The sequence below is a fragment of the Ammodytes marinus genome, assembly GCF_949987685.1.
Source record: "Ammodytes marinus genome assembly, chromosome: 16".
NCBI lineage: Eukaryota > Metazoa > Chordata > Actinopteri > Uranoscopiformes > Ammodytidae > Ammodytes > Ammodytes marinus.
Window position 1 is genome coordinate 7,674,232 of NC_137220.1, and position 22,879 is coordinate 7,697,110.

At 40.6% G+C, this 22,879-nt stretch overlaps 1 protein-coding gene across 2 annotated transcripts in view; it reads left to right on the forward strand.

Annotated features, from left to right (window-relative positions):
- Positions 1-22,879, forward strand: part of LOC307263188 (voltage-gated potassium channel KCNC1-like) — a gene marked incomplete at both ends in the record, with an annotated part of 64,737 nt that overhangs the window by 40,459 nt on the left and 1,399 nt on the right. The window contains one exon of one of the 2 annotated variants that reach the window (XM_080044269.1): positions 3,870-3,890. The exons of the other annotated variant lie outside the window; for it this stretch is intronic. Within the exon in view, the coding sequence (XP_079900395.1) occupies positions 3,870-3,890 (21 nt within the window). The remainder of the gene's footprint in view (positions 1-3,869; positions 3,891-22,879) is intronic. 2 annotated transcript variants of the gene reach the window in all.

Sequence of the window (22,879 nt, forward strand, 5' to 3'; positions counted from 1 at the left end):
ATCTAAAATCTGTTCTGTAAATATTTGGACTCCAATATGTTGTAAAAGATATAAGATATTTTTATCTTAAAAAAAAGATTTTTACTGCAACATCTAGATTTTAGTATATCTTTTTTAAAAGATGCAAATGTACGAACACATACTTAGATATTGCCAAATTTGAAAATATTATAACACAAAAAACAATTGTTCAAACTAGTAAAGTTTCATAATGATATCTATAAGTTACATTTTCTTTATTACTATTTACCTGCAGTGTCTCGCCTTAAACCATTCAAATATGAACAGCTCTCTCCCCTGGCACACATAACATATCAATGTCCTACGAATGGCATTCATATGTGATCCAATGACTGTTCTCATTCACACCAGCTGTAGCAGGAGAGGTCCCCTTCATGCATCCATACATCTGTACTGCAGAGGGACTGCGGAGGCTGCTGCAGCAAGCACTGCTGTCTGCGCTCACGTCCAAGTGACTGGCTTTACCCCACTCTAGCATTTAAAGTATCCATGGCACTTTCTCTGTGAATGGTGCTCAAACGTGCACATGCAGGATAACATTGATCTTCTTGTGTGCGCTGTTTATCACAACTGCTGACAGTTCTTTGTGTTAAACTGTGTACATACCAGTTTCATTTCAAAGTTTTTTCCAAACCCTATCCTTTATTGGGTTGTTAAGCGTTCCCTGTATACATCGATACAGAATGATGTTAGGCTACTTTGTTCTTTCTACTATCAACAAATCCCATGAAAATTCTAAATAAGACTGGTCTAAGTTAGTTTGTGAAAATGGCTTGAATGATGCTAACCTGACAAGGACATAGCCTTGTGAATGTAACATATTGCGATGATATTTAGGTAAAAAAAACACACCATAAAAATGGCTCACATCGTCATAAAAACTGGCATTTTAAGGGTTAAAAGCTATCCAAGATGAATGAATAATTGATATGTATGTACAGAGCTCAAGTGGGATAAAAGGTTTGTACAAAAGAAAGTAGATAAAAAGATTACTGTATAAGGTTTTCATGACAGTTTTTAGGGAGTGGACATTTTTGTCCTTGGGTAATGAACGTGCAGTAAAAGTTAAGGGCACACAAGGGTTAAGAAGGAGTCTCAAGTCAAGTATCACGCACACTGTGTGTGTGACTTAAGTGCGTCTCTGCTTGAATGTAACCGACATTCATGTATATGAAAAAGTTATGCACTATAGCTTTAATGTTTATTGGACAACACTGGAGTCTTATGGGACAAAGGAAACATATATATCAGGCTTTATTACACAATACTTAATTAGTTATTGGATATGTTCATTTTTTTATTCTGGTCTTTTCATGGGATTTGATTGACAACAAGAAAAATACTTTCTCCAGCTTCATTCTTCAAAAGAACAAAGTCAAAGATTGTCTCCGGATTGTCTTATTTTGAAATGAAACTCTGTATGTGTGAATCTGCAGTATTTTGAATGTGATCTGGCAGAACAGGCGGATCAGATGAGATGTCATTCTGTCCTCAGCCATCACATCAGCCATCATGGCTCTGCTCTGTCCGTCTCACTCTTCGGTTTATTCTTCTCACTGCTCCATACTGCTATTCATTAACTCGTCATTCTCTCTCTCTCTCTCTCTCTCTCTCTCTCTCTCTGTTTCTCTCTCTCTCTCTCTCTCTCTCCTCCTCACACTTTGATCTTTCTCATATCTGCTCTGCACCTTTTGCATTGTGCCCACCCTCCTCCACTCAACTTCCACCATCTTTCCTTCTGCCCTACTGCTTTCCTCATTGCCTCACCTTTCCTATTTCCTCTTGACTGTCCCTTTCTACAATCCACTCATCTCCCGTTCATTTTTTCCTCTCTGTGTCCACATATCGCCTGCTGCCATTCTTGACTTGCTCACACCAAAATCATTTGTTTTTGTTCTCAAACTATAACCCCTGACCCTTTCACCCTACACACCCTCCACTGAACGCTTACTCTCCGCATACTATTTCCCCCGACTGACACACACACACACACACACACACACACACACACACACACACACACACACACACACACACACACACACACACACACACACACACACACACACACACACACACACACACACACACACACACACACACACACACACACAGATGGGTCCCAGGGCAGCAGTGTGACCTCCTCCCTGGGTGAGGAGTGGTTCAGGCCAGAGGGGCCTCTGCTGCAGCAGGAGCTCAGTGTTAACTCCAACAACTCCTGGATCAAACTGTAGACACACAGAGAGGTAAATCCCCCCCACACACCAACACAGCACACTACACAGAGCAGTCACCACATCATGATACTGTACATCTTCAACTCACCGGGAAGCTTCATCACTTTAGACTGACTAAATACATGTCATAAGATTTGAAAAAATTAGACCAGACGCACTCCCATTCACCAAGGGATATACCTTTAATATCATTACAATGTAGACACGCGCACACAGGTTGAATGTACAGTATATGTGCATGCAGGTTGCTTGTTATTGTAAAGCTTTTAAGTGTGGTCAGCATCATACGGTGAATACTGGTGGTGTGCATGATTGGGGAGGGTCATATGCATGTTCTGGTGTGTGTGTGTGTGTGTGTGTGTGTGTTTGTGTAAATTGTCCATAAAATATAAAAGACTAGCAGTCGCTTTTTATTCGCTCCACTAAGGATCAACCCTAGTATTTAGTTATTTATAGGAATTCATTCTCTATTTGGTTATGTAATTTATAGAACCATTTACATAATGTGCACATGTTAGATTTCTGGCTTATGTATGTAGTACGGTGAGTGCTGTCACAGCAGGGCATGCCACAAAAACCAGGGGTTTTAGGCCATGTGTTCATCGCTTACTATTATCAATACCGTACATTAAGCTATTTTAGCTTACATACTAATGCTACATCACGTCACTGCTATTTGTCTGCGTTAGTAAATTGAATGTAGCCAAAAACTAAGCAAGTACAGCCAAGCACATTCTTTGGCACAGATAATACAAAATACATACACACTACACATGGAATGGGGCACTTTGAGAAAAGGCCAGGAATTAAGTTTTGCAGGTACAATTATTACGTATAAATGTTGATCAATAGTTCAGTTGAAAACAGCAACAATTTGCTGTAAAACCATTTCATTCATTGGATTTGAAGCAATTAGTCAATTAGCTTGTGGGGGCAAAGTCAAAATGTGATCCCTGAACCTATCGCAAGCTGTCTTGAGCGTCCAATACTTAACCTCCAGTGTTGGACAAAATGCCCACTTAAATTGTAAAATGGACACTTGAAAGTGAGGACAACAGGGAAATTGACAAAGGGCAAATTCGTAATTCTGCGAAAAATAAGTTATTGTTGGTCACTTTTATATTAGCACAGAAGGGAGGTTTGTTTGCTCAAATTCAAAAATAAAATTGAGGTGTGATCATTTCTCAACAAGAGGTCAAATGTGTGCTTGCAAAAATGGGATGTGTGAGCTTAAATGTACATTAGGTGTTAGCTGAACATAATGTAAAGGATACTGCAGGATGATTCAGCCCTCACCGCTGTACACATACACACACACACACCCTAGCACCACTTAACCAAATGAATACACCGTGTGAGTGTGTAAGAATGACCGAGTGTGACTAATCGCATGCCTCTATGGACTGTTCATTAGCCTAATTGTGTGTGTGTGTGGGAGAGATGTCTTTCCTCTTTACATCTGTGTACACTATGTTACTAGTACTACCAGTGGGACAGAGTGGGTCAAAAGGTTAACGTTCACAGTGCGGGTCAATGGCTGCTGTTGTTGTTACTTTGTTGTTGTTGTTGTTGTTGTTGTTGTTGTTGTTGTGTCACTGTCTCCTTCCCCAGGTTGTGTCAGGTCATGCGTTTGTATGTTGGCTCTTGTTGGTCTGTGTTACACTATCCATCTGTTTGTTTGTCTGTCTGTTTCTCTATTTTTGTTTTGTTTCTGTGTGTGTCTGTCCTTTTCTGTGTGTGTGTGTGTGTGTGTCTGTGTGTGTGTGTGTGTGTGTCTGTATGTTGTGTGTAGCTGTCTTCCCCTCCTCCTGCTCTTCCTCATCCTCCTCCTTCTCCTCCTCTCACCCGGTCTCTTCTCACTCTGGTACTTACAGATAGGGGGCGCCACTCATTCACTGCTCAACATCAAAGTGCACTTGATGATACAACTGCCTTGATTTGCAGATTTTTAGGATGTATTGTTCTTTATTGAGATCAATACATGATTAGATTATTTGGAATCCAAACCAATTCATAAGTATGTAATAAAAGCAGAATGAAAAATAAATGGATAAATGGGGATTCAGTTAAACGTGTGCCAGAGTGAAAGCGACTGCGGTGCCAGGCCAGTGAGATTTGGTTGCTGATAGGTTGGTTGGTGGGTTTCGTCTGTCCTCTTCTCTGGAACTGAGCTCAAGTCAGTTTTTACAGCACAGCCCACAGAGAGCACTGTTTAGTTTTACCATTGCATTACGGACTCGGGCTTATTCGATCCTTTTTGGTATACAACTGATTCACAAAAAGGTTTTAAAAAAAGTTCCCATTGCACTTTCAATTCAAAGAAAAAAATGTGTCTGACTCTCTGTCATGCTGGGCTGGAACACTGACTACTGCAGTGCTTCGAAGGTCCACGTTAGCTAACGAGACAGGTAAAAAACACAGGAGACCCAAGCAGGATCTTTGAGGGACAACCGCATAGCTGAACAGGCAGGCAAAAAGAAAGGCAGACAAAACTCCAATCCCAAAAAGACACACACATCATGCACACATTTAGGTAAGTATCAACACAACTTCGAAGGGCTGTGGTGACTAGCATAGTGGTGGCACTGTTTGCTGTGATGTAATGGCCTCTTTAACCCAGTTCACACCAAAGAACCGCAACTCAACCTTTGTAGAACATTGCAGAGAAGAGTTGCAGCAGTCTGAAATACCCCGTTGCAGCAGGCCATTGGAACCCGTTTAATCTCAAAAGATCTATCTAGGTGAATCGGCAAGTGCAGTTTTCCGTAATTTCTCTACAGCCAACCAGCAAACAGCACAGAGTAGGACATACTAACCATGGCTAATTTCTGAATGGAGGAGAAGAAGGATCAGCTTATTTAATTATTTGAAGCTCCAAATCCTCTACTTCTTTGCTCGAGTCTTCACTGTTTATTGATAAAAGTTACTGCAAACACTGCCAGGCGATCGCTTTCGCTAACCATGTTTGTTTTGACAGGTTTGTATGGCTCCCGCCTTGACAGCCATCGCGTTGCGTTTAATTATGTTCATGATTCGGCGTTGCAGCCCGGGTTGCAACTCTCAAGCAGTGTCTTTTCATTGCGTTGCGTCTCTTTGGTGTGAACTGGGATTTAGCTTTCTCTCTTCAAATCCACTATAAACACCATGACTACCTCTGGGGAAAAAGTTTGCTTTATTTATCTTTTCTTAAAATTGTCTTCTCACATTTGTGGCTAATCCTTGACAAGATAAATCAAGCACATCTCAAGTATTCAGTCACACATGTTGTGACCTTGGTATTATAAGGTTCTATCTGGGTTGAGGGGAGTTATTAGTTACAAGGCGTCCAAGTTCTGAGATCCCAGTTGGCTAAACTGTTATGAAGTCTAATTCAACCTTATATAAATCGACACTCCCATGGTGCTTTGAATGTACAACTTAAAAGTCCTGGGATTTTTTAGAAAGTATCATCCGATGGACCAAAGACAGATGGAACTTAATCATTCTGTAAGTTCAGTTAGCATTTGGTTTTATAAGGTTCTATTTGGTAGTTTGTCAGTAACCGTCCCTTGATTTCCATGGAAATTGAATAGATGTTAATATCACACTGTAGATGGAATTATATGAAAGTATAATACAACGCCAATTCCTAAAAAATTGGGGTGTTGTGTAAAATGTCAAAACAGACAACATTGAAATTTCTCAGTTTCAACATTTTGATAGAATGTCTTGGTGCTATTTTCAACTAAACATTGGGTTTCAATGTCTAGCAAATCATAATATTCTGTTTTTGTAATACATTTCACACATTTCTCCGATTTGGGTGGAATTGGGTTTGTGATATACTAATATTAGTATAGTTTAAGTAGACTTAAAAATCCCAAAGAACACCATTATGGATTACCGTGTTTGCACTTCACTTCATTAAAAAAAAATATGTTGATGCCAGATATGACCTTATAATACTTAGGTAACAACGTTTCAAAATGGTCGGCAGGCTTCTGCTTTAAAAGTGCCACCAGGGCTCTCTTCCAATCCCTAGAGGACACTCCTCTTACCTTCTTCCCTGCCTCTCGGTGACATTATCGCAGATTGTACTTGGATGGGATTAATTACAGATTTTAGTGTCACGGATGTCACTGTAATCCAACACCATCAGATCTGTGGTTGCGATGGGCGGAAAGAACGAAAGACTTGAGCATTTCGGGGGCCTTCTGAAAGGGCAGCATTGCATTGTAGCGCTGTTTTTTTTTGTTCTGCTCTTCTTGCACTTTTTTCCTGGCTATCATTCCTTTGTATGAGCAAGCAATAAGACAGGGGCGCAAGCTACTAGCTCTGGTTCAAAAAGGTTGAACTAAGACAGACAAAAATGAGAGCAACGTAACATGAACCCCTTCAGAAAACTCTTCAACATCCAACTTTGCTCCGCCCCTCTGCCAGAGAGAGCCTTGTGGTTTGTAGCTCCGTCATGGATTTATGTTATGAAGTGTGGTGCTTTGACCTTTTGGTGATTCTGGCTCAAGGGAAAAGTCACAAAGGGTCAAACAATTGAGAGGACCTTTCACTCCTACTTAATTTCTCGCTTTGTCAGTCTGACTATCTATCTATCTATCTATCTATCTATCTATCTATCTATCTATCTATCTATCTATCTATCTATCTATCTATCTATCTATCTATCTATCTATCTATCTATCTATCTATCTATCTATCTATCTATCTATCTATCTATCTATCTATCTATCTATCTATCTATCTATCTTACTTTTTATATGTTAGGTTTGGTCATTCAGGTCCTTTTCTATCCTATGATTATTACCTCTCTCTCTTGTATCTTCTTGCTCTCTCGCTTCCTTGTTATCTCCCCGATGTTGCCATGGAAACAGCGTTCAGCCTGAATTTTGGGACATGGTGCAGCAAAGCATTTTGGGTCAAGGCTTGGCTTTTGATCCATATCGATGCATATGTAGATGTAAAGTGTCTTTTTAGTGACCTCCAAAAAAGCAGTTTATAAAATCTATCAATTCATGTGTTTAAGGGGAAAATATGTGATAATTCACATGGAAAGCCAAGCCTTAGTTATAATAATACATTTATTTTGTATGGCGCCTTTCAAGGCACTCAAGGTCGCCTAACATGCATAAAAAAGGCAAAAACACAATTAAAACAAGTTTAAAAAGCACAGAGCTTGCAGCAGATTGTCAGTCCATGGGTGAGTATGCCTGCCTAAATAAGTGTGTTTTGAGGTGGGATTTGAAGGTGAGAGGTGAGTCCATATTTCTGATGTCCGGGGGAAGGCTGTTCCAGAGGCGTGGGGCGGAGCGGCTGAAAGCTCGAGCCCCCATGGTGGACAGACGAGCTGGGGGGACGTGTAGGTTGATGGAGGTGGCGGATCTAAGTGACCGGGTGGGAGTATTGATTTGGATGAGGTCAGACAGATATGGGGGGGCGAGGTTATGTATGGCATTGAATGTATTGAGGAGGATCTTATATTCGATACGGTGTTTGATAGGGAGCCAGTGAAGTTGGTGCAGGATGGGGGTGATGTGACAAATGGCAGGGGTTTTGGTGATGATACGAGCAGCAGCGTTTTGGACCAGCTGGAGTTTATGGAGGAGTTTGTGGGGGAGTCCGAACAGAAGGGAGTTGCAGTAATCCAGGCGTGAGGTGACTAGAGAGTGGACCAAGATAGCGGCGCTGTTGGGAGTGAGTGACGGGCGGAGGCGGTTGATATTTCGGATGTGAAAGTAGGCGGACCGGATGGAGTTGTTGATATGGGTATGGAATGATAGGGTGCTGTCGAGGACGACACCCAGACTCTTAACCTGAGGGGAGGGGGAAACTGAGGTGTTGTCAATGGAGAGGGTGAAACTGGGTTGCTTGGTGAGTGTGAATTTGGAGCCAATGATGGCTATCTCTGTTTTGTTGCTGTTAAGTTTGAGGAAATGGGAGGAGAACCAGGATTTGATTTCCTGTAGGCAGGCACAGAGGGAGGGGGGTGGGAGGGTGGATGAAGGTTTGGAGGAGACATAGAGCTGGGTGTCGTCCGCGTAGCAGTGAAAATTAATGTGATGTTGACGGAATATTTGACCAAGTGGGAGGAGATAGATGATGAATAGGATGGGGCCAAGGACAGAGCCCTGGGGAACACCGGAGGAGAGGGGGGAGGTATGGGATGAGAATGATTTTAACTGAATGAATTGAGTGCGGCCAGAGAGATAAGAGTGGAACCAGTCTAGGGGTGTGTCGGATATGCCAATGGAGGCAAGTCGGTCGAGGAGGATGGAATGGGAAATGGTGTCAAAGGCTGCTGTCAGATCAAGGAGGATGAGAATGGATAAATGTCCAGAGTCTGCTGCCATCAGGAGGTCGTTAGTGATTTTTATGAGTGCTGTTTCTGTGCTGTGACGGGGGCGGAAACCGGATTGAAACTGTTCATAGAGGTTATTGTTGGAGAGGTGGGCCTGAATCTGTGATGTGACTACTTTTTCCAGAATTTTTGAGAGAAATGGCAGGTTGGAGATGGGGCGGAGGTTATTGAAAATGTTGGGGTCTAAACCAGGTTTCTTCAGTAGCGGTGTAACAGCAGCAGATTTAAACTGGGATGGGACGGAACCAGAGGTGAGAGAGGAATGAATAATGACTGTTATCAGGGGAAGTAGAGAGGGAAGGGAGGCTATAACCAGGGAGGATGGCAGGGGGTCAAGTTGGCAGGTAGATGGTTTGGAAGTCCGGATGAGTTTTGTTAAGTCAGTCGCTGAGGGGAGTTGAAAGCAGGAGAGAGGTGCGGAGAGGGGGGGATTGGGAACAAAGGGAGGCGGATGACTAGACGTGTGAGGGGTCAGTTGCTGGTGGATGGAGGATATTTTAGATTCAAAAAATGCCATTATGGAGTTACAGTGGTCAGTGGAGTAGAAGTGAGGTGGAAGGAAATCAGGGGGGTGGAGAGAATTTTTGACCACTGAGAACAGGGCCCTTGTATTCCCAGCACCAGAACTGATAATGTCTGCAAAGTATTGGGATTTGGCAGATGAAATGGCGTCTTTGTAATGGACGATGTGAGCATAGTGCATTTGTTTATGTATAGTGAGTCCAGTGCGATTGAAAAGACGCTCCAGCTGACGACCTTTGGCCTTCAACTGGCGCAGATGGGGGGAATACCAGGGGGCAGAGTGGGGGAATGAGACAGGCCGGGTTTTAACAGGGGCAAGTGAGTTGAGCAGAGATTTGAGACCATGATTGTACAAATCAACCAACTGATCCGGGGTGTATGGGGGGGTGATAATGGAGAGATTTTCAATGCCAGTTGTGAGGTCAGCTAGGTTGATATTTTTTATGTTACGGAAGGATATGACACGGGATTGCTTGGTTTTGGACAATGTTAGACATAGATTAAATGAGACAAGTTTGTGGTCAGAGATGGGGAGGTCGGCAGCAGAGCAATTTTGAGGAGTGATGCCTGAACAGCAGACTAAGTCCAAGATATGACCTTTACAGTGGGTGGGGAAATCAATATATTGTGTGAGACCAAAACTGTCCAGGCATGAAATGAAGTCCTTAGTAGATGCAAGATTGTTGTTGTCTAAATGAATATTTATGTCACCAAGCAGAATTATATTGGATGAGAGTGAGCAGATGTGAGTGAGAAGTGTGGTGAATTCATCAATGAAGTCCTTGTTATGTTTGGGTGGGCGGTAAATGTTGACTAAAACTGTGGGAGTAGGTCCAATTAATTGAAGAGCCACAGCCTCGAATGACTGCGACGCAGGCAAAGTAACATGAGCGACCTTCCAAGTCTCGCGGTGTAGTATCGCGAGACCTCCTCCTCTTCCGGAGAGACGAGGTTTTCCGGTGTAAACAAACCCAGGTGGTGTACATTCATTCAACTGAGAAAAATCATCAGGAGTTTGCCATGTCTCAGTAAGACAGAGACAGTCGAGTTTGCGGTCGAGGAGGAGGTCTTGCAGTAGTTGTCCCTTGCCAGTAAGAGAGCGGGTGTTTAGTAGTCCAAAATTGACGTCAGAATGCTGGTTGGAGAAGCCAACGTTAGCCGGCCTAGCTAGGCTAGCTAACGCGCTGTGGTCCACCCTCCTGCCGGTGTTTTTCGGAGGCTGGCGGTGGCCGGAGGACCAGATGGACTGTATGGCAGTGGAGTCATCGATGTTATAACTCCGTCCGGCTCCGCGGTGGGTGTACCTCCGGCGAGCGATGTAGGGAAAGCGGTGCAGTACTGACGGGGGAGCAGAACGGTAGTGAGACCGCAGTTGGAGGAGCTCCGCACTCATGTACTGGATCAAGGTTGACGCTGGATTTATTAGAAGAGACAGGACAGTCCACAAGAGCACAGAGCTCACAGCAAGGTTGTAGATCCACATCATGATCCACGGGCTGTTGGACCGATGCAGCGGTAGCAGTAGCCAGGTATTCCAGGTACGTAAAACCGAACGTTCAAAGGCCGATAGAAAACAAATTGCATTTATACTAGGCCCATGGTAGGAATCAACAGTAGCACTTTCACCATGGGTAGGAAGTCTGCTGAAAGCGAGGCATAGAAACATAAAAACTTTAAAAATAACCGGAGAGCAGCGGCAGCTAGTCGCGCCAGCGTTCACTCAACCGGAAGCCATGGTGATGCTCCATCTATGTAGGAGAACCTGCTGAATAAAGTACCAATCTACAGTATTTAGTTTTACCTTCATTCATAAAGACTAACAAGCCCTTTTTGCTTTTAACCAGGCAGGGTGAATCTAAATTAACCATTATGTGGATAACAAAACTGTTCATTACCAACATAGGCAAGGAAAATTGTTTGCTGATGATATTATGTTAATATTATGTTTTACGGTTTAAAAAACAAATATCGCACTCACAAATTAAAGTTTAAGAAGCAATTTACCAGGAAGTAGTGTGTCTGAATGAGTTGGCAGAGAGTTCCAAAGTGTTGGCGCTCTTAAAGAAAATTCCCCGTTGACCCTTTTTCACCATCCGCAACCTTGGGATAACAAGCAGGGCTCTATCAACAGATCTTAATATTCATGTAGTTCTATACCTAGACAGACAATCAAGTAATAAGCAATACCCATTTTAAATTCAATAATATCAGACAGGAAAGTTGTGAGTTTGGCTAGGCTGTTGGGATCTGAGGATTGTTTGGCCATGTATCAGTGCGTATCATCGGCGTAGAAGTGGTATGAAATTATATGTTTTTTGGAGATGAGTATGTAGTTGCAAATTGACAAAGGGTCCACATTAGGTTTCTTAGTGTGATGACAATGACTTGCTTAAAAATGTCCTAGGAATTTGCTAGAGGTCAGGGAATAATTAAGATGCAAGATGACTGGGCTAACAACAGGAAGTACTGTATCTGGAATGCTGAAATTGTAATAAATAAAAAATGTAGGTTAAGCTAAAAAATACATTGTCTTGTTAAATAAATTAACAGTGAGTCTTGATAGGCTCTGATGTCAACTTGAGACACAAACTTTTCCAAACCTTAGCCAAGGTTTTGGGCTGCCTATCCCTTTACCATATTTTGTCTAATAGTTTAGTTGCTTCAGCCCGGATTGCTCTCTTTCTTTGAAAATCAATACTTTTATAGAATTGACATTGAATGTGAAGAATACATTTTCATTAAACATGTGGGTTTTTTCAGAATCGTCCAATATCAACATCTTTCTATTTATTTATTTATTTATTGGTTTAGTTCAGGGACATTACACATCTTGTCCCCTGCCAGATATTCAAGAGGCATCCTAAAATTACAGAAATAAAATGCACGTATAAACAAAGATTAAAAAACAACATAGTCGACTCAGAAAATACAGTAACACATAGTAAGAATGAATTGACAGACAATAACAAACAAACAATAAAATAAACAGACAATAAAACACAGCGTACATTAAACATTATAGGAAAGTGCACAAAACAGTAGATTAGAGCAGGACAAACACACCTACAATAAAAGCACATATACAGCAGCATACAACACAAACATATACAGCAGCATGCAGCACACACATACACAGCAGCATAAAGCATAAACATGCAGCACTAACATATTAATGTTAGACACTATTTGACTAGTTGACTATTTGGGTAGGGTTGATCTTTGAGTGTGGCCGGTTAGGAAAGGTATCCAGCCTTTTTGTCTCTACACATGATCGGACTGAGACCTTCAATATAGTCACAGTACCGTCCCTCTGTTCCAAGAAACAATCACACCACCAATGTGTCCTTCTGTGACGCGACACCTTGTTCAGGGTTTTCTCTGCCAAAGAACATAACAGGATACATTATCAGTCACCTTCTGCTATAGGATGCATAGAGCAGAGCACTGCTTGTTCCCGCAGAAAAAAAAGCTGCAGAGAAGCAGCTCTGGAATGAACCTTGGTGCAGTGCTAGTGCCTCCAAAGGCCAAGACTGCACATTACACCCTCCTGACTGCATTAGTTTCAAAGGCAGCAGACACACTCTGCATTATGATACTGTACACGTCTATACCCCCCTCCCCCTTTGGTTGGGAAACTTAATCAGTGAGTGGGTGGAGGTCGAGAATGAAATGTTGCATTAATCACTCCCTTGCTTTGTGTTTCAAGCTCTCTCTGCCTGCCGTCCTGTCTCCCCTTGTTTTTTTTCTTCTCATAATTCTCTTTTGTCTTTTTTTCTTCCTGTCCGCCTCCTCCTTGTTCTTAGTAGAACTAGTATTGATTCACTTCATTGACGGACAGATACCATCGGCCTGAACTGACTCTTGAGTCTTACTTAGAGGCTCATTGATGTAAGAAGATATGCTGCGAGCATGCGCCATAACAGAGTGGAGAGCTCTCCCTCTCTCTATCTATCACTCCATCTCCCTTGAGTTCTACCACAAACATGCAATTTCATACCAACTCAAATATGCTCTATTTAAATCCTATTTCATTCTATTTATCTCACAGCACCGTTTTTGCGTTGCTGGCCTTTGGAGTACTGTTTAATCATTACTGGTGGTCAGAATCCCCTAAGGACTATTGTAGTGCACTCACATTGTTTTATTACCTGAATGCTACAAACAACTGTTGAGCCCTACTCGAGTCAGGAAGAGTATCATGTTGCCTAAGGATACTGTACATTTTTCGATTATGTGGATTGGGCGCACACAGCGGAAATTGTGAATTTCAAATTATTACAAGTCACATGTCTTGCTAAGAACACTATATTTTATTGTGTGTGGACCAGGTTTCAGCAAATAAGAATGTTGATATTGGACGATTCCACTTATTAAGTGCAGTAACAACGTTTTTAACACTATCTAAGCATGGCATCTACATTGTGGTGAAGGTAACAGAAAGATAGTCATTGTGGCCTATACACTGTAAACATGTAGAGTAAGGTGAACTCTGGTGTAAAGCATGACAGCCCAACGCCCTCAAACCATTTCTCCACCCAGACCTCCATACTTTTACTCAAACAACATATATGACACAGTTGCTCTTTTGTGTAGACCACATTGAAATAGAGAAATCATATTGTATGCCGAAGAAGGGTTAGTTAGTGCCTACTCTTAACATAACTATAGGTCAGAATTACATTTCTGTGTGAGGCTTTTCCCCCTCCAAATGGTCATATCCAAACAAAGCTTTATCAACGTCAGACATGAGTCTGCCCCTTATGCAGGTTTGAATATCTTCGATCCATTCTTCTGTATTAAGGGATCATTTAAAACAGGCACTTTAAAATTTGGAACACTTATGCTCTCTTGAGAGGTATACTGGTTGCTCACATCTAGCGTCATTGGTTAGTCCTGAGGCAGAGCCCAGCTATAGAGTCTTTCATTTTCTGTTCTGAATGACTGAAGATCACAAAGGGACTACAAGCCCTCCTCCATTTTGTGTGGTCTGAGGGATTTTCTTTGGTAACTCAACACAGGTCAATCCTTCAAACCTCTTAGCCTCTTACTCCGTCTTCCAGAAAGTATTGACCCTCCTAAGAAGTTCCTTTTCTTGTGTGTGCACACCCGCAGGTATTTCCTCTATTAAAAAAACAGGCAACAGGACCCCAGACAACAATGGGCTGTCCATCTTATTTCCCTGAGTCTAAATACTCTAAATTCTAACTCACCGGCAACACCTGCTCTACTTACTAGTCCCTATAGGCAGCTACACTTGTTTTATAATAATATGAGGAGAACAAAATTAAGTATAAGACTCTAATTCCATGCTATAACATCACACTTTGGATGCTTTCTTTGCAATCTTCGTGCTTATTTCCAAATGGTTTTCACTTTAGTGTTATGAGCTAAGGGCTAAAATGATGACAGCAAACTTATGTCCGGTGAATGTCATTAACTGTTTTGGTCCCTCAGGCTGCTAAATATATATATATATATATATATATATATATATATATATATATATATATATATATATATATATATATACACATTGAATTTGCATATATATATATATATATATATATATATATATATATATGCAAATTCAATGTGTAAAATTAAACAAAATAAACAAGTACATAAAAGGTAAGGCTTTATGTAATATTAGGCATAATATACTTTTATACCCCCCCGTCCCCCGTCCCTGTCCTCTTTCCCCTCCCCCACATTTAAATAATGTCATAACATTGCAATTCAGGGAAATATTGTCCTATGTCTCAATTTAATTTGTTTGGGTAAGCAGGACCTTCATTATTAGATCATTTACATGACGCATCCTTGTAAAAGTTCTGCATCTCTCTCTCTCTCTCTCTCTCTCTCTGCACAGTCATTGTGTTCCCCTATTGGTTTGTGTATTCATCTGTGTGTTCATAATGTGATCTTGTGTGTGTCACTGTGTTTTATGTGACATAGCAATGGGACTTCCTCACATATTGTACATTTTCTTTTCTTTCCCATGTTCTACTCCCGTGTGTCTGTGTTTTTTTGTCGTCTTGGTCTTTCTCTCCTCTTCTTATCTGAGTTGTGAATGATCTATGTCACATATATCCCATACATGCATGTTATGTACTTTTCTATACTATGGTTCGGTGTCTTGGTAATGTCATATTGCATTTTTATATGTCTGTATTTGATGCAAATATTATCTCCTGACAATCTCATATCCACATGTGGTTTCAAGTGAAATTTGAGGTATTCTATACCTCATTCTGTTTAATATGTATGAAGCTTTTGTTATTACTTAATAGCTAAACATAATTTGGCTGAAAACTGAAACACATGTTGATATTATATACAGTATATTGCATGCAGATTGTTGTTGGGGTTATATTTGCCCTTGTTGTCCTTGTCTGTGTATTTCCCTCGCCCTCAAGCCTTCCCCTGTCCCAAACCCTTCCTCGGTCTCCCTATTATCCTCTTTCTACCACCATCCTTTCTTCACTTCTCCCTCTCCCTACATCATTTTCATTAATCCCTCATTATGACTACAGATCATATACTGTATAACACACAAGACATTCTGTGATTTAAAATCAGGCAACTGTTCTTCTTCAAAAAGATGGAGTCAGCGATTCTGGAGAACGCTTGTTGTCACAATCAGTGAATATCTCCCCACGATCCGCTACCTGTCCATACTGTGTGCGCTGAAGAAAAAAAACAGTGTTCACACATAGCCTAGGCTCTGGAAACTTGTGTTTGAATTAAGGGTATGTTAAGTAAAGGACCCCGCCGTAGTTAGCAGCATGTTAGTTTACAGAACCTAGGCTGTGTATTAACACTGGAGGGTATATATTTACTGATAAAGGCAAAAAAGTGATTTGGCAAAAAGAATTCTCCAGATTCGCTGACAACACCTTTAATCACAGCAATATTAAGCATTTTTTTGGAAGTATTGTAAAGTGAATTCTATAATTTCCTTATGGGTTCACAATTTCTAGCAGCAGGTCACGAGTTAACATGAGTAAGTGTTGAATTTAAAAGTAAGGCTGGTGATATTCTGTATTTGTTTCCATAAAAACAACAAACCAACTATATGAATATATACACAAACATAGTATGTGTGTATCCTCAAAACCTGAGGTCATCTGAACCTTAGTGCTGAATTAAAAACACATGAGCGAGCGCCATTGTTGCACCTGGTGACATGCTCCTTTATCACACATAACACACACACTGTAGCTATATTGACCCAGTCCCACATACACTGTCCTGCTGCCTGAAATACTCACTCCAGCACCATATCAGCTGCCATTGAAAATGACCTTGTCCTGCATCACGTAAATAAAAAATAAAAATAAAATAAAAAATAAAATAAAATGACCTGTACAAATGCACTATTTCATCTCGTTTGAGTAGCGTCTATTAAAAAACTACAGTGACCATCTGTTTCTATATAGGCTATATAATTAGGCACACCAGGGTTATGAAAATGTTATCATCATGCTAACATGCTCACAATGAAACTGAATGAGCCATCACCAAAATAAAACTTACATTGTATAAGCCAGTTTTTTTTTTAAAGATTTACAGAAGGAACCCAAGGTCATTGAGCTGACAGCCACAGGGCATAAAGTGTTGAGAAACACTTAGTTGGATTTGATCTTTTTATGGGATTTGTCAGTAGTCATATAGAATAACACCAACCTCACCATTTAACACATTATGGTTCAATGTATCATATACAGTCGTTAGATGTATACATATTGCTGTTAATATAAATGTGATCCAGTGAGTACAGTAGGGCCTACATAGTTCTTCACTACATTCTGAATTGATGGTACATGAATCTGTTTTATTTTTTAGATGTTGTATTAGCTCATTCGTACTTGGAGATGTTTGGTGTTTGAAAGTTTCACACAAGATTCTCTTCAGCTCATTCCATCCCATGTACTTTCCTCCATCACTCCTGTGCGTCCACTTCCTCTTTCCCTACTCTGCCTTTTCCAACCATCCCTTGTTCCTCTCTTCTTTCTCCTTTCTTTCCTTCATTCCTATTCCCTTCTTTCCCCTTACCCTTCCTTCCTTCCTTCCTTCCTTCCTGGTGTCTCCCCATTCCATTCTAACACTGGTGTATCCATCCCATTCTCAGGCTATCCTCCTCAGTCCCTCCCCCTGCGTTGTGTTACTAAAGTCTGACTGAATGGAGGTATGTACAACAAGTCACTAGCACAGCAAGGCTAACGGATATGCTGCTATTCTGTGAGCGCTCGCTTAGCTTCTTGCTTTGGCTTTAAAGAGAATCAATAAGAAATTAAAGTAGTTTTGTTTTTAAGATACATTTTTTTTATGGAGGCCAGAAATGATCTTACTCAATCAAGATCTTATCTTGATAACTATACATTTTAAAAGGCTGTGTTTGTTGGAACTCGCTTACCCTAGCTAAGTACGATTATGGCTTGGTTGCGCTTAGTTGAACACACAAACAGTGTTTTCAATTTCTTTCTGCCTGCATTTGCAAGGCATGATATAACTTTGCATTATGGGAATTGTTGTCTAGCAGTTTTGGACCCAAATTAGAGACGGACAAATTGGAATATCGTAGTCCCTACAGCCTTGATTTGAAACCATTCAAATTTTTCTAAAATCTGTTTCTCAAAGTACCCCAGCTTTATGGAATTGCTTGTCTGTATTGCTTATGTTCTAAATCATGTGCCACTCAACTAATCAAACAATGGGCATTTGATTGTTTTTTTTAAAGTTTATTTGACTTTATTCTGAATTATATTCAGTCACTTCTCTCTAACTAATACAATACTGCAATCAATGTATATTGAGAACTTTTACTTTTTATGTTAAGAAGTACAGAATAATTCCTATTGGTGCAACTCGTAGCCAATATTGGCCATCCAGAATTCAAATGGATACACCTATTTCACATGAGTGAATCAGCATGTTATGCTGTTTGTGGGTTGAGCAAGTTATACATTTAATTACAAATGAATCACTGATGACACAACACAGGATTTCCACCAGACTTCATCAGCGAAATACCTGCAGCACGGATTGGGATGTGAAGCAGAACTGCATTTCTCTATACTCTGCCTTTCCCCCCTTTACTTTTCCAGCTATGTGGGTCAAACACAATATGAGCGAGCTAGTTTTATAAGGCACTTTAGAAAGGTTTCCATCCAATTATTTTTAATTGGCCCGTAAAAAAGTGGCAACACAAATATTTTGACAAAATCTTGAAATATCCCCAAATAATCAGTGTGCTCGACTAAGGTGCTGAAGTTGTTATATTGGTAAAAGCAAAATGTAAATAAGTGCAATGGAACAGTGAAAGTAGAGTGGTGGCGGGCAATTTTTTAAGAAGGTCAAGCTACCAAGAAGCTAAAATAACCTCCAAGATGTGATCAGTTTAGCCTCCAGTAAAGTCGAGTGTGAGTTTGTTCCAAATTTGACAAAAAGCCTTCAAAGCGTTCTTGAGATAGTGTGTTCCTGTGGCATGAGGTCACAGTGACCTTAACCTTTGACCTCCAAAATCTAATCAGTTATTCCTCGAATCAGAGTCGACATTTGTGCAAACGTTGAAGAAAATCCCTCAAAGAGTTTTTGAGATATGCGCTCACAATATTGAAGGTCACAATAACCTTGAACCCAAAATCTAAGCAGTTCTTCCTCGAGTCCAAGTGTGAGTTTGCACAAAATTGAACGAAAGATCCCTCAAAGCGTTCTTGAGATATGAAGTTGGTGACCTTTACCTTTGACCTCTAAAATGTATCCAGTTCATCCTTGAGTTAGAATGGACATTTATGCTAGTTTGAAGAAAACATACCTCAAATCCACTCTTTACTGAAGAGATGAAAAATGTATGGTAGACCAAAATATATGATTTACGTTGTGTGATGGGGACAGTATCATTTAGCCAGCTTTGACTGGCGCTCACTTAATTGCGTAATCTAATGACCTATTCTCCTGCAATGGTTTAACGTCACCTGAGCATTGGCGCCACCTACTGTTTATCTCGATTAAACTCCTTATGATCGCATGACGGTGGATCCATTTGCACTTCTATTCATTTACTAACAGACGTTGTATCAATTAAAACAGCAGTATAATATAAGACGAGGTTCAAAGGCAGACAGCAGGCGCATTAAGCAGCAGATCAGAGCTGGAGCTGAATCTGCTGCAGAGCAAACTGCAGAGAGGCGCTCAATATAGATGATAAGCACCTTTCAACGTGACCGTGTATATACAGTGAGAGCCACGCTAGAAGCAGACGCTGCATTGGAATCTTTTAAGCACCAACACATTCTAGTGCTGATCAATAATGTGTTTGGCTCCTGTTTTTCTATTAGCTGTAAATATTTGTCGGGAAAATCTCTGATCATAATGTGAATCATATTCACGAGGTCTCTGATGGTAGTAGTCCCGATCACGAATTACATTAAACTCCTGCTGTATGTTCAAAGCTGTAGTTTATTGATTCCAATCAATCTCACACCGCCTCCCTGCCTTGCTCTGTGTGTGTGCGTGTCCCAATCAGCTAAGAGCCGCAGTGCTGCTGATTTATTTCTGTGGTTACAGGACTTGACGTTGCAAACACAGCTATTTAAACAGAGCACAATGTGTGCTTTTACACCGTCAACATGCAACGATACACACACACACACACACTCACAAACTGTTGACTGATGGGAACTGTTCTCGGATATGACGGCTAATGTGAAATACTTTCATATTTTAACCCCCATTTGCTACACACACACACAAACACATGTACAGTCGCCTTGAATGGCCAGGTCCGTAGAACATGGTGACCCAGATCTGTCACCGATATATCCAGCAGCCAGACTGCCTCCTGGGGTTTAAGGGAAATCTCACAGAGAAATTCCTTTTGGCCAATTCAGCTAAAGCTAGCACCACAAAATGCTTACTATAGTACACAATATATTGTAGGGTACCACCAAGGTATATACGGAGACCATGGTTGGAAACTGTGACAGGAAATCAACTAGTGCCTATTGTCTACATTCAAAGGGGGATTTATAATAGTTTTGATTAAATGCTATTAAGGTATTACAAGTGGTTACATGTTCAGTAAGTCTAGTGTTACTGAAGTGTATTCTTCAGCCCCAACAGACCTACAATAGGTGAGCAGCTTTGATACTCAAAAGATAGGTATACATTATCTTTTAAGCTTCAGAAAAAAGGTAATAACTCACTCAGAAGAAAATTATGCAAGGTAAGCCTACTGTTGACTGAGTTTGCCCTTGCATGTGGTCTTAGATAAGTGCCTCACTTCCTTAAAATGCAACATCCGACTTTAGTTTCCACAGAGTGTAAACTAATCCCAGACTAACCTCACAAGGGTAAATCCTTCCGCATAAGTGTTGCTGAGTAATTCAAATCTGATGTATCATGTGTTGGTGGGTTGTGTAGATATTGATTTGTAGTTCTTTATTGTTGAAGCAATTGTGATGAGGGTGCAAGGTCAAGATGCCCCTTAGCACTTAACTTCCAGTTCAAATTAGTTTCTAAACAACACCTTACAACACACCTTAGTTCCGACATGCACCACACAATGTCAAAATTGCTTAAGCAGTCAGTTGTATCAGTATTTGAACTGAGGCTCTATTGAGTGTGCCTCTACCATGATCATAAGATAGTGCCAAATGTACCCTTTGAAATGTACAATTGAGTGGTATGTATAAATGTGATGCTACTTAGCTAATATGATGATTTGAGTCCTCAGACTTTTGCTCTTTGCGCTAAAGACTAAAAAGAGATACAGTCATATGAAAAAGTTTGGGAACCCCTCTCAGCCAGCATTATAATTGACTCTGCTTTCACACAAAAAAGATAAAAGTGGTATGTCTTTCATTTACCAGGAACAGCTAAGTACTGGGATGTTTTCCAAACAAAGATTTTTTGAAAAGCAGTATTTAGTTTTATGAAATTAAATAAAATGTGAAAAACTGGCTGTGCAAAAATATGGGAACCCTTGTGGTCTTGCTGATTTTAATGCATGTAACAGCATGTAAAACTGAGGACTTTAAACACAAAATTGGTTGGATTATGTTGTTAAGCCTTGAACCTCATATAAAGGTCTGTTTAATCATGATAAAAGGTATTTTAGGTGCCTAAATGCAAGTTCCACTTCTCTTTGACTCTCTGCAGAAGTGAGACAGAATGCGATCATCAAAACAGCTCCCAAAAGATCTTAAAAACAAAGATTATTCATTGTCATGGTTTAGGGGAAGGCTTCAAGAAGCTTTCCCAAAGGTTTCAATTGTCAAGTTCTACTGTAAGGAACGTTGTCAGGGAATGGAAGGACACAGGCACAGTTGCAGTTAAACCCAGGTCTAGCAGACCAAGAAAAGTACAAGAGCGGCATATGCGGCGGATTGTGAGAATGGTTGCACACAACCCAAAGATCACCTCCAAACACCTGCAAGAACATCTGGCTGCAGATTTTGTATCTGTACATGGTTCAACAATTCAGTGCAATTTGCACCAAAACATCTGTATGGCCGGGTGATGAGAAGGAAGCCCTTTCTGCGCCCACGCCACAGATACAGTTGCATGGAGTATGCAAAAGCTCATTTAGACAAGCCAGATTCATATTGGAAGAAAATGCTTTGGACTGATGAAACAAAAATTAAGTTATTTGGTCTTTATAAAAAGCAGATGTTTTGGTGCAAATTGCACTGAATTGTTGAACAATGTACAGATGCACCATCTGCAGCCAGATGTTCGTGCAGGCCTTTGGAGGTGATCTGTGGGTTGTGTGCAACCATTCTCACAATCCTCCACCTATGCCGCTCCTGTTTTTTTCTTGGTCTTCCATGCCTGGGTTTAACTGCCACTATGCCTGTGTCCTTCCATTTCCTGACAACGTTCCCTACAGTCGAAATTGACAATTGAAACCTTTGGGAAAGCTTCTTGTAGCCTTCCCCTAAACTATGACAATGAACAATCTTTGTTTTTCAGATCTTTTGGGAGCTGTTTTGATGATCCCATTCTGTCTCACTTCAGCAGAGAGTCAAAGAGAAGTGCAACTTGCATTTAGGCACCTAAAATACATTTTCTCATGATTAAACAGACATTTCTATGAGGTTCAAGGCTTAACAACATAATCCAACCAACTTTGTGTTTAAAGTCATCAGTTTTACATGCTGTTACAGGCATTAAAATCAACAAAACCACAAGGGTTCCTATATTTTTGCACAGCCAGTTTTTCACATTTTATTCTATTTCATACAACCAAATACTGCTTTTCAAAAAATCTTTGTTTGGAAAACATCCCAGTACTTAGCTGTTCCTGGTAAATTAAAGACATACCACTTTTATATTTTTTTTGTGAAAGCAGAGTCAATTATAATGCCGGCTGAGAGGGGTTCCCAAACTTTTTCATATGACTACACTTTCCCTCAATATGACTTAGGCAACTGTAGCAAACTGTTTTGGCTCTAGGATCGTGGGTAGTGTATATTTATTCTCCCTGAGATCGCAGATAAAACATATTTTATCAAAACAAGGTTGTTGTCATGCAAACTTCTGTTATCTACAGTAGCATACCATCGTTTCACACTTGGGTAGCTTGTGGTAAGTCCTTATAATCGGAAATAATTGTGTGTGTGTTGTGTGTGTGTTTGTGAAAAGATGCCATGAAAAATACTATGGGGGTATGTCAGGCTATGATAAACAATGAATATCCAGGTGTTCTTGACATACGGTATGTAAAGTTCAAGCACATTCCTCAAGA